At 28.7% G+C, this 13861-nt stretch overlaps 1 protein-coding gene across 1 annotated transcript; it reads right to left on the reverse strand.

Annotated features, from left to right (window-relative positions):
• Window positions 1-332: 332 nt before the first annotated feature.
• Window positions 333-13220, reverse strand: LOC113375560 (T-complex protein 1 subunit theta-like). The gene is made up of 3 exons (XM_026615492.1): window positions 13085-13220; window positions 12460-12621; window positions 333-505 (listed from the first exon to the last, which is right to left on the reverse strand). Exons 1-3 carry the CDS (start codon window positions 13218-13220, stop codon window positions 333-335), a joined length of 471 nt encoding a protein of 156 aa, XP_026471277.1.
• Between the last annotated feature and the right edge of the window lie 641 nt (window positions 13221-13861).

Here is a 13861-nt window from a genome sequence, read left to right on the forward strand (position 1 = left end):
CATTTTATCAATATATTTTATTTTCTCCGTTTTTTTCAGTTTGACTTTGGATTCGTGTTCAGCGGTGAGAATACATTGGAAAACGTATGTGGCAAGCACAGCATAGAAACTACATAGAAACTGTTAACGATTAAATTTCATAATATTTATGATCTACAACTAAAGAGTATTATAATAATTAATAAATGAAAATAACAAATATATTATAGCAACGAATACATTAAATTGAATTTTATTAACGATTTTTTTCGCTAAAGCAAAAGTAAATGTATCGTTCACAACAAACATTACAGCAAAGACCAGGCATCCTGAACATTAACTAATATTTGTAATTACAGGTCATCTGCTGGCATTGTTGGTGCACCAGCTGGACGGGCCATGACGATGTGATCAATTCGCAGCACGGTGCAGGCTGCCTGTGTGGCCCTTTTAAGGGCCCAATGTTTAACAACCAATGCATCAAGTACATCTCTCTCCACCACGTCGAAACAAGTAACAGCTGTATCTATATGTAAACATACAGTATGTAAAAATTTGGTAAAATGTAAAAGCTTTGATATATAGTAACAAACTTCAATCGTGCTTATTTATTAAATTTGAAGCTTTGAACAAAAAAAATATTCTATTATTATATCTACCGCCAAAGCCCGACATCAGGCAACATTGATGTCAAATTTTCACTTGAGGTTATAGATCTCAATTATAGCCTTAAGTGAAAATCGCCTCTTGTAGGTATAGTTGCATATATATATATATATATATATATATATATATATATATATATATATATATAACAAAAAATGCCAACAAATACTTCGAGTATAGTTAATTAGTCATAATTGGATTGGACTACTACTGGGTTGCCACCCATTCAAAATTCCATATAATAAAGTCAAAAACAATTACTGAATGTCCTAAGTGTGACAGATTGTAATTTAAAAAAATGCTTAACTGTTAACATACCATTCATAGTTTTAAAAAATACACCTTCATACATTATAAAAATGCAATTAAAATTAGATAATAGAGTAATGTTGAATGCATTAATAATTGCACGAGTTTAAGTAAAACATGAATAAACTAAATTTTACCCAAAATTATTAAATAAAATCATAACAATAACAAATAAATTAAGACTTTACTCCGACAAAGTTTTAATCGGGATCGGTTTACTCCGAAGGTAAATGATATATACTTTCACGCATCATATTTATATAGTTTTCACAATTTTTAAATTACTTAATGTGAATGCTGATTACTTCAAAACCTTATCCGAAAAAGATTAAACTTAACTAATCGATTTTCTTTTTACATAATACATTTTGCTAAAAGGTGATAAAGTGAAAGATTAGATCATAATAAGTTACAAAAGTATTCTTTCAATTGATATTGATCATAAGAAACTAGCAGAGGCGTAACTACCGCCGTATTAGCCGTATCAAAAATACGGGGCCCGCGGGCCAGGGGAGCCCCAACATCCGTAAGCAAATATTATGTTCAATAAAATTTACTGGCATTAAAAAAAAAACGCGAGAAATGTAAAATTATTATTTTAAAGTGTATTTTTTCCGGGACATGGAAGCCCAACCTGCCCAAATATTAATAGAATCTTAAGAATTTTTATCTTATTTCACAAATAACAAAAGTTAAAATAATCATGAAAACTTTCTTGCAACTAAATTTAATTTTGAATAAAACATGAGCGTGTAGAATGTAAAAATATAACTTTAGAGGGCTGCGATAGAATAGAAAACTAGCATTTTATGCAAAGTCATTTAGTGTTAATTTAAGAAATTAAAATTAATTCAGCAGTTTGCTAAATGTCTCGAAAAATTAACAAAGGAATGAAGCGTAAACGACTGTTTTCAAAAACAAAAGGCAAAGTATAGCAACCCGTAATCTTGTTTGAAATTCAACATATACTATTGCTAATTATACATATTAATTTCTCAAACTAAACAAAGATCAGAGACTTCGACTCAATTAGTATGTTCGAATAATTACAACTAGTCATTTAGCAAAACACCTGTCTTCATGAAACTTTCGTCTAAATACAGTAAAATCATCATTTTATAACCAATTGTAAACTCTCTAAAAATATGTTTAAAATGTGAAATATTTATTATATTGCTGCCACAATTCAATACTTTTTCTTACAATTTTCCCGAAGTAATTTTTGCATACAATTTACCAATTGCAACCGTAAATGCTGAAAATTTTTTTCAAAAATAAAACTGATAAAAAATTAGCTAATTAGTTGTAAGCCTTAGGGAACTTTGCTTGTATTTCCCGATATGTGTAAATAATCGACACAATCAATAAGAATTTAGATTTATTCCAAATTTTTATGATTTTTTAAAAGAAAAAGAGGTCCGGGGGATATATTCCGAACAAAATTTCCGGCGAAAATTTTAGCACTCTTTTCTAAATTTCGAGGAATCGGCTCAGCCTATCGTTGTAAACAAACATTTTCTGGCAAAAATATAAACATTTCTTTCAGGAAGTTAAATACTTCTATGATACAGGAACAGCAGTCAGATCATTATTGTTCATAGAAGCAGAAACTTTATCAAAAACTATAAGCTATAAATTTTTTTATTTTTTTTATTTTCTTATAAATTACAATCTGTCTAAATAAAAAGGCATTGAGTAATTATTTTGACTAATAAGCTATAAATGATTTAATACATGTGTAGATTGAATTTGCATCGTTTGTAACATTTGTTTTGAAAAAGAGATAGATGAATATTGATGATAAGTGAATATTTATAAAAAAAAATTGAGAAAATTCTGCCCTGCTTTAGGGGGCCTCCAAAAAAATTTGATACGGGGCCCCGCCAATGCACGCTACGCCCCTGGAAACTAGCTAAACAAAATTAATTTTATAATATATATTAATGTTAAATTATTGAAGTTTCAGATTACAGTAAATGTTATTTACTCTTATCTTCTATACGTATATATAAAAATAAGTCGGGTTTTCCTTCCTGACGTAATAACTCCAGAACGCACGAATCGATTTCGAAAATTTTGCATTCGTTGGAAAGGTCTCGGGCTCCGCAAGGTTTATAGCTAAGAAAATTAGTGGTGCATGGCATCGTGCCTTAACGCATATTGCTCGAACTTCACGCACCGCAATTAAAAATTCAAGTAATAAAAATAATCAATAATTGTTTTAAATAATTGCAAATAGATTATCTTCTATATATGTAAAAATAAGTCGGGTTTTCCTTCCTGACGAAATAACTACAGAACGCACGAACCGATTTCGACAATTTTGCATTCGCTGGAAAGGTCTCGGGCTCCGCAAGGTTTATAGCTAAGAAAATTAGTGGTGCATGCCCTAATGCAAATTGCTGGAACTTCACGCACCGTAATTAAAAATTCGAGTTTTAAAAATAATCAATAATTGCAATTGTTTTAAATAATTGCAAATAGATTATTTTCTATATATGTATACAAATAAGTCGGGTTTTCTTTTCTGATCAAATTTTTCCTTTTCAAATATAAAACAAACAAAAAATTTCTTCATCTTTCTCACGAAACCATCTGGTGGCGAAACGGAGTTCGTCGGGTTTGCTAGTTGTTTATATATATATATATATATATATATATATATATATATATATATCTTATATATATAAAATTCTTCTGTAACAATGTAAGTTTCATTAATCCTCCTAAACTATAATTCGGATTTTCATGAATCTTCCTGAAGTTTGTTCTGGAAATTTTCTAGAATGTTTTGATTTATAGAAATATAGTTAGATTGTAGAAATAAATGGAAAAAATTGCAAAAAGCCGCTTATCATTGTTTGACCTTTAAAATATTTAAGGCATGGTTTGACATTAAAAACAAATGACAACTGTCATTTGCCAAACATTTCTATTCACTTATAGGCTAAGGCAATATTAAAATATAATAAATTCATGATTAAAAATAAAGAAAATGTAATGTCTACATTAATATTGTCGAAAAGCAGCTGAGATGTGCCCTAATTAAATAAATATAAGATGCCAATAATATAACATGCGTCTGACAGTCTGCGCATGCGACTGACGCGCACGGCGAATCGTGTTCTCAACGTGCGCGTGGTTTGCTTTTGCTTGCAATAATTTTGTCTGCGCACTTTGCGAACAGATTCGCCGTACGAATTCTTGCAAAGGAGACGAGCCATAAGTGATTGCGCTCAAAAATATTCAATTTGCGGTCGTTTTGCCTTACTATACTAAGTCACAATACAAAAAAAATTACTTATTCAAAAAATTATTTAGAAGTTTCATTGTGTCAAAAATTCATATGGTTGGCATTTTGTACGGAATATTTACTCAATGGAGCGCTTTGGGTCTGAACTTTTTTTTACTATTTTCCAATTCGTTTGGAATTTTGGAATTAGGCTCATCTTACTCTCAAGTTCAAAAGTGAAAACAATTTAGACTCCTTTGCACTACCCGGGGGGATGCCATTTCTTTTCAGTGGTGTAATAACGTTGGGTGTGGATAAAAGAACTAATTATAAGAAAAAAATGTTTAATAATGTTTTTCAAAAACGCAAATACTTTTAAAGTTACTGGCTACTGAAAATTTGTTTCTTTTTTGCGTTTTTCATCGTTTTTTGCTAATATCTTCAAAAATATACATTTTAACGAAAATTATGTAGTGAACAAAATTATATGAATAAAAAATCTAATAAATCGCTTTTTTACAGTGTTCTAGGAACAATATTAAGTTAATTACTTCTGCGTGTAAAATGAGTGAGCTATCATGCAATTAAAAGACGCATACAATATTTTTTTTTCATTTAAATCAAATAGTTTATGAGTGCCATTTCCACCAAAATTAAAAATAATCGTTTTCCATCTAGAATTAACTTGGTTTGAGAGATCTTGATGGATTCTAGAAAATACCATAACATTAGTACAAACGATTTTCAAAAAACTCATGATTTCATAAAAAAATCCATTTAAAAAAAAGCAATTTCTCATTATAATATCTCTGAAAGAATACGTATAAAAGTATATATATATATATGAAAATTCAAGGTATTTTTCAGACTAATTATTGCTTTTTATTATTTTTTGTTACACAAACATTGATAGAGTTCTAATTGTTTAAAGAGTGCGCGGCTGTCCAACCGGAGTGTCTTCCGAGCCCTTTAACCCTTCGCCGTTTCAAAATAAGAGAAGTTACGGTAAAATTTATGATAGAGAAAGTTGTAGCTCATTTAATCACCTTTAAAATAGTATATTACAAGTTATGATAAAATCAGAATTAAAAGAGTTATAATCCAATTAATGCGGGGGGTGGTGACGAAATGCAAATTGTTTTCACTTCTGAACTTTAGATTAAGATTAGCTAGGCATACGCTTTTTTCCTCTCCATTTACTGCAATAATTTTGTTGATAGTAGGTTGAATAGAGCACAGGTGAACAAAATTTGACAAATTAATTCACTTCAAATATGAACTTAAGTAATAATGTATATTGAATTATTAGTGTGAAAAATGCAATTTAGATATTAAAATACTAAAAGCCAGTTAAAATATGGTACGAAATTATAAAAATTGTAGGCAGCATTATTGAACCAATTATTTTGGGTAAAAAAATCCAAGGTGATATTGTACCTTGACCGCATGCTATATATTAATTCTTTCTGAATTTGTTATACTTTTTAAAAGATTTCAATTTTCAACACGTGTATCTATGCTATGACAAATACATGGTGATAAATTTGGAAAATCAATGTTTTAGCCGTGAATAAACAAAAAATCATTCATTTAAACATCCACATCTACAGGTATGTCTAAAAATATTGTATAACCCTTAAATTCAATAAAATAAATTGAGCTATTGGAAATAAATTTGTTCTATAAATCGAAGTGTATCATTTTTAATATATAATTTTATTGAACATATTTTAATATTTGTTAAAGGGATAATTAAAGTGTTAACTGTGGGAATTAAGAATAATCATTTTATTTGAAACAGTACTACATTTAACATCACTCATATATTGGTGTAAATAGTAACTCGAAAAACAATAATGATTATTTTTAACTGAACGGTATAAATATTAGTATAGGATATTAAAAAACGTAGAGGTGGGTACAGGACAACGTCTGTCGGGTCATCTAGTATATATATATATATATATATATATATATATATATATTTGCATCATGACTATATCATCTTTATATGGCAGTTGGTGTTAATGAATCAATAAAATTTAGAGAATTGCGTAAGGACAGATATAATGATCTTTGATATATAATCACAATTCTCTGAATCAGTGATTGATCACAATGTTGAAATGAATTCAAGCCACATGCGTAATTTATAAGAGATTTGCTACTAATATTTTCTGTTTCATATTTCGGTTGCTAGTATACACGGTACAAAGTATATAAAAAATACAAAATACAAAATATAAATATATATATATATATATATATATATATATATATATATACGCTATTCGATGCATTCCAACAATCACTTGTATATCATAATTCACATTTACTTTACACAGAAAAACCACAACACGACCCAAATGCGATTCAATCGATTCAACTTTTAGATGCAAACTATTTGATTTCGTTAGCATACACATTCACAGTGTCTTAAATAAAAGGCGCAATAATATTGAATTATTATATATTACATAAGATTCACCGACGAGAGTGGGGAGTATAAGTGTTCCAAAATATATCAGACAGTTTGGTGACAACAACGAAGTATCATCAATACATTATGAAACATGAAACCAGTAATTTAAAAAATATAATATAGAATTTTGCGATATGAGTGGAACGATATACAAATAATACAAAGAGCGCAATCCAAAATTTTAAGATGCATTGTGAACGCACCCTGGTATATTACAAATGGCACTCTAAATAAAGACTTCAAAATAAAAACTATTAATGAAATGATAAAAGAATCTCCTACTCGAAGATTGAAAAAAATGGCCATACAATTTTAAATAAAATGTCAAAAAATAAAAAAAGAGATATGTCATAGGAGATAATATCTTAAATGCATTTACACCCAGTATATTGTCTTAAAAAATGAAATATTGTGATAGAACATTTTAAGGGGCACAACTAGTGTGAAATTTTCCAAAAATCGAATTTTAATTTTTTTCATATTTTGATAGGTTATACCTTTAAAAATAATATACCAAAATTTTAAATCGATATTATCTTAAATAGTTTTTGAGTCACAGCCATTTAAAGAGTATATATATAGTATATAGTATAACGATCATTTTATCTTTAAACGCGTTTTTATCGAAACAGCATTTTCCGAATTTGCTGCAGCAATTACTCAAAAACAAATGATCCGATCACTATCATTTTTTTACATGTTCTATATATAGTTCTCAGTAAAATGAACTATCGATTTTTTGATCGGATCAAAAATCGAATTTTGGCAGTCAAAAAACGACCAAAATTCTGGGTAAAATTTGACTTTTTTTAAAAAACGCCGTCATTTTGTCAATTTTTTATTTTATTTTATCGTAGTTCATTTTACAGACAATATTATCTAGTTTAATGAGAATTTTTTTTTTTAATTTCATCCACGTAGAAGGCCGGAATCACTGCAGCAATGAAGGGCCTTTTTTTGACGCGCCGTTGGAGATCAACGATTACTTAAAAAATATTTAATTTTTTGTTCAAAAATTTTACTATGTATTCTTAAATCATGCATCAATATATTTCTAAAATTGAAATGATTGATAAAGTAGTTTTTTTAATATAAATTCCCAAAAATCACCTTTTTTTTAGGCGGTTTAATGAAATTTCACAAATCTTGATTTAATGAAAAATGCCTGAATCAGAAGAATATTTTACCCTGTTCCTTGAAAATAATTAAACAAATTAAGCATTTGTGTCGTGTACTAAACGTAAGTTTATTGATTAGAAATTATTTCTATTTTTTTGTAGTTTCTATAAATCTTTGAAGTTATTGAAATGGAAAATATTTTTAGGCAAAACATATATTACAGCTGTTTAAAGAATAAGATTATATCGCCAGCACAAAAGTAAGTCAATGAATGTGTGTTAATTTTAATTACATGAAGTTCTTCAAACACATCCATTTTATTTTTACTTAAATGCCATCTTGTACAGTAGCAAATAAGTTTTACTTCAATCGCCTGTGAATCTTACGCGCACTCGTTTTTACTGTAATTTGTATAAAATTTTGGAATTAGGTTCATCTTACTCAAGTTCAAAAGTGAAAATAATTTTGACTTCTTTGCCACTTCCCCAAGGGATGACATCTCTTCTCAGTAGTGTAATTTTTTCCTCTTTTATTAAATGACGTCGGATGTCGATAAAAAAACTAATTATAAGAGAAAAATATTTCATGATGTTTTACAAAAAAGCCAATTCTTTTCAAGTTATTGCCTACTAAAAATTCGTTTCTTTTTGGTGTTTTTTTTTTCAAATATCTCCATAAATATACATTTATTCTAGGAACAATATTAAGCTAGATATGAAAATGGGGTTTTATAGTGCTCAAAATAAGCTTTAAAATGAGTTCTTCTGCGTGTAAAATGAAATGAGCGAGCTATCATGCAAATATAAGACGCATACAATGTTTTTTTTTTTCATTTAAATCAAAGAGTTTATGAGTGCCATTTCCACTAAAATTGAAAATAATCGTATCCCATCTAGAATTAACTTGGTTTAAAAGATTTTGATGGATTCTAGAAAATACCACAACTATAGAACGAACGATTTTCAAAAAACTCATCATTTTATGAAAAAAAAAATCCATTCAAAAAAACAACCAATTTCTCTTTATTATATCTCTGAAAGCATAAAAGATACGTATAAAGCTATATAGATAAAAATTCAAGGTCTTTTTCTGACTAATTATTGCTTTTCATTATTTTTCTGTTACACAAATGATAAGGATAGGATTGTTTAAAGAGTACGTGGCTATCCAACCAGAGTGTTTTTCGAGCCTTTTAACTCTTTGCCAAAGAAAGTTGTAGCTCTTTTTTTTTTATTATATTTTATTTGGCCTCTTATTTACAAACTAGCCATATACAGAGTTTCTTACATTTAAATTCTAATTTTACATTTAACCACAAAACTATATATAATTTTATAATATTCAATATATGACACTAAATTAACTAAATTAAATGTTTTGACTACACTTTTTATTCTATATAATTAATATAATAAATAATCCCTATTTTTTTAAATCTGCTACATGTTCAAATTATAAGTTGTAAGGATCCCACATCCTACTACTACACAAATTTGAAATTTATCTATATCTATATCTTCGATATCGATATTTACAATCTGGAAGTTTATGTTTTTTTTTTTAATCATAATAGCCGCTCCACCTTTTCCGTCGACTCTGTCGGCTCTGATTAAATTATATTTTTTTATAAAATATCGACTGTTCCATTTAAACCAGGTTTCAGATAATAATATAATATCAATTTTATGTTGCTATATAAAAATTTGCAAACTTTCTTTATTTGCATTAAAAGATCCAATAATCCATTGCCAAAATTCATTAAGAGATTTATTATTTCATTTTTAAAATTTATTCAACTATTTACATTTTTATTTTTTTTATTTTTATACTGATGTATTATTGCCAACTCCAACAACTGTATTTTTATGGGCAATGTTTTTACTAGATTCTTCAAAGTTTAACTTCTCGCAAAATAAATAAAGACCATTTTTAGCTTCTACCAAAAGTTCATCTATATCATCACCTTCTTTAACCTTGAATCTTTCCCTCAATTTCTTCAATAATTCATCATGACGAATTTGTATTTTTTTAATTTCTTCCAATTCTGAATTTTTACCGAATTTCTCGTCACTATGTATATTTTTCACTCCCAATGTTAGATTTAAATTCTTATTATGCATTTGATCATTAGATCTGACATTTACTGTTTGCCTTCTTTCAATTATTCGCCTAGGTTTATTCATTGCCGTTAACCTATTTGGTTCTATATTTATTTCTTGCTCTTGAAGATGGCTTAGCAATTCGTACTTATTTTTATGTCTAAAATTATTTTCAAATTTAGCCGTTTCATTAACTCTAGGAAATGTATTTTTAAATTCCGGATTATAATGATTTAATTTAGCTGATTATGCATATTTTTGATTGCGAAGGATAAATTTGGCCTCAGAATATGATATATTCTGAAAGGCCATTAATTCTTTAATTCTTTTATGATATTGAAACACTTCGCAAATTTTATCATTTGCTTCATGTTGTTTATGACACACCGCGCATTCAAAATCTTTTTCAATGAGGCATATATCCGTGCTATGTTCCCTAGCGCACTTGCGACATCTAGTTTTGCTTTTACATTGTACTCTGATATGACCATACCGCCAGCATTTGTGGCATTGAATAACATTTTGGATATATGGACTCACCTGCAATTTCACAGAATATATCGAAACTTTATCTGGCAAATAGTTTCCTTTAAACATAATTTTAACCATTTGCGATTTGTTAAAACTATGGCTTGTATTTCTATTTTTTATACACTTTACATCAATTATTTCAATTTCTGATTTAATGACTTGTTTAATTTCTTCCTCATCCATCTCGGAGTCAACATTAAATATTATACCTGTTCTACATAATTTATGTTTAGGAATATATAATTTTATTTTGTTTTTGTTCAAAAAATTTTCATTAATTATTTTATTTGCAAACTCAAAATTTTTGAATGTTATATTAATTTTGTTTTGCCAATTTGCCAATTTTTGTGAAATTTTCTATATTATTACTTAATGCTGGGGAATTTTTATAAATCATTCTTCCCAACGCAACGCTATGATAGTTACCTAGATTTTGATTTTCTGATTCTGCATAAACTTCATAAGGCCCTTCATCTAATGCACTATAGAAATTCATTACGCTAGTTAACGTATTGAAATTCTTATTAAAATTTTCTTTAACTGCAATATTATTATGATTTTCCTCGAATTCTTTTACAGCTGTCAATTCTTTTTGATCTATATCGACTTCTTCCTCAACAACCATATCATTACTATTCTCATGAGATTTATTTACACAAACTGCTCCACTAGTTTCTTCTTCAATTACCATATCAATCCAGTTTTTAACCGCTTCTTTAAAATTTTCACTTGCTTTGTCTTTATTAATATTTATCATTTCTTTTATTTGCTCTTCATTCAATTCCATTAAAATTTTTTTAATTACATCTTTATTTAACGTATTCCTTTCCGATTTCATTTTATTTACTTTTTCCATTTTTTTACTATCTTTTCTTATTTCTGACTTATTACTACTAACTACACCACTTTTTTTAATACTTTTACTATCACTATTTTTAACATTTAGATCCGATTTAACGCTATTTACTTTATTCAAATTAACTAATTTTACTATGAACAATACTTTCGGAAATATCATATTCCGTATAATCCGTATTATTAATTAATTGCACTGCATTACTTATTTTAATGCCATTTTCAACTTCTGTGCTCACTACACTATTGTTGCTGGATACCGGCAACCGCAAATCAGCAGGCCCGAGCCTGTGATTCATACCACGTTTATTATTTGTTATCTAATATTATTTGTATCAGTTTCACCTCGATCTTTACCTGTCGAACGCTCGACCTAAACTCGTTGTAGCTCAATTAATTACCTTTATAATATAATTTATATTAATAGTATATTACAAGTTCTGATAAAATCAGAATTCAAAGAGTTATAATCCAATTAATGCGGGGGTGGTGACAGAGTGCAAATTGTTTTCACTTCTGAATTTAAGATTAAGACTAGCTTATTTTCAAAATATCATGCAAATTGTAGCACAGTAAAAAAAATCACAGGGCACGCGCTTTTTTCCTCTCTATTTACTGCAATAATATATCTGATCGTAGGTTGAACAGAGCACATGTGAACAGGATTTGATAAATTAATTCACTTCAAGTATGAACTTAAGTGATAGGTATATTGAAATTACAGTGAGAAATATGTAATTTCGATTAAAATTACTACAAGCCAGTTAAAATATGGTACAAAATTATGAAAATTATAGGCAATTTTATTGAAGCAATTATTTTGAGTAGAAAAATCCAAGGTGATATTGTACCTTTACCGCGAATGCTATACATTGATTCTTTCTGAATTTGTTATACTTTTTAAAAGACTTCAAAGACTTTTAAAAAATTTCATCTTATGCTATGACCATAAACACATCACAAAGGCAGACGAAGATTTTTTGTGTGATAAATTTGGAAACTCAGTGTTTTAGTCGTGACCCGACAACGTCTGTCGGGTCATCTAATATATATGTATATATGTACGTTAAAATATTATATAATATTTTTAACAGCAATCTCGCCAACAGTTTGCGTTATGTACAAAATAAATGGAACTACTTTTGTTTAATAATATTTCTGGTCATATAACTAAAATGAAATCATACCCTGGGTCTCGATGTCCATCCCAGCATACATGTGTCCCCAATTGTGTGCGTCAATAACGCTGTCTAAGGATTCACTGGCGTTGGCACCTGTATTTTCGGCAATGCATCTGGGTATAATTTCTAGGGCTTTGGCGAATTGCCTAATGGCATATTGCTCCATGCCTAAATAGTGTAAATAAGATTTATTGGTTCATTTAGTTCTAATGACTAATATTTTTTATTTTTTATACACAAGTTATTTTCAATTATAAAAAAAACATGTACAACTACAAATACATAAACATTTATTGAGATTCTAATGAAGATATTCGCCTAAAATAATCAGTTTATAAGATTTATTATTAGAATTACCCTATTGCGGGTAGTTTTTTATTGGATGCAGCAATGTCAGAGAACAGCTATTTTCACTCTGCAAAGATATTGCAATCTATACTGACATCTTGACATCAAGCCATCCGAAGCGGATATCAATCATGGTTAAATATTAACAAAACAAAAAAAAACTGAGCGGTTTACCTAAGAATCAATTACATATATGTTTTTGCAGCTACTTCCGGAATTCATACTAATTTTCTGTTGAAGCTCATTAACTAATTTATTTAATAATTTCAATTTTTCATCTCACCGGGCAAGGTGTTGGCATGAGACAGGAGTTCCTTCCTCAACTCGATCTCGGTTGCCCCCGCTCCAGCAACGAATCGACCATCTTGAAGAGCAACATTGTAAACGGCTAGAGCGCTCTGAGGTAATATTAAATTCATTATTATTAGTAAAGTTTTGTTGTTCATTAAAAAGTTCGATTTTTTAATTTCATGTTTTCTCGACATTTAAAGCCATTCCGAATCCGTGTGTGTGAGTGCGAGTGTGACAGATTTTTTACCTTCTGTCAAAGTTTTATCAAAAACGGATGAACCGATTTCAAAATTATAAAAATCATTCGATGTAACTCGATGAGGACTTGCGTCTGTTTAACCGAGCGGTTTCTTCCTAAATAGCAAAAAAGTGAAAAAAAAAATCGGCTACTTTTTAGCCCGGAAATCCAAACCGAGTTTTATAATTTTATATCTGTTTGAAAGATATTGGTGGGAAATTGACCTGATTAGTTTTTGGTTCTTGTAATTAACTATTAAATTTTTTTCCGACGATTTTTATCATTTTTTTTGACGATTGATATCATGGTCTTCTAAATCATATTAAAAACTTACGGCCCTGCGACAAGTCGTTTAATTTTAAAAATTCATCAACAGTTAATAAAATAACTGCCAAAGTGTGTGTTAGAAGTAGCTTTTCTGATTTCACAAATTTAAAAGCCATTTCTTGCATTTAGCGGAAAAATGAGCATACAAAACTTCTCTAATTGTGTAAAAAAAAGTTACCATTAATTTGAATCATTAAATAATAT

The sequence above is a fragment of the Ctenocephalides felis genome, unplaced genomic scaffold (assembly GCF_003426905.1).
Source record: "Ctenocephalides felis isolate EL2017-DRISC unplaced genomic scaffold, ASM342690v1 CF-g0.4_SCAFFOLD_01886, whole genome shotgun sequence".
NCBI classification, from domain to species: domain Eukaryota; kingdom Metazoa; phylum Arthropoda; class Insecta; order Siphonaptera; family Pulicidae; genus Ctenocephalides; species Ctenocephalides felis.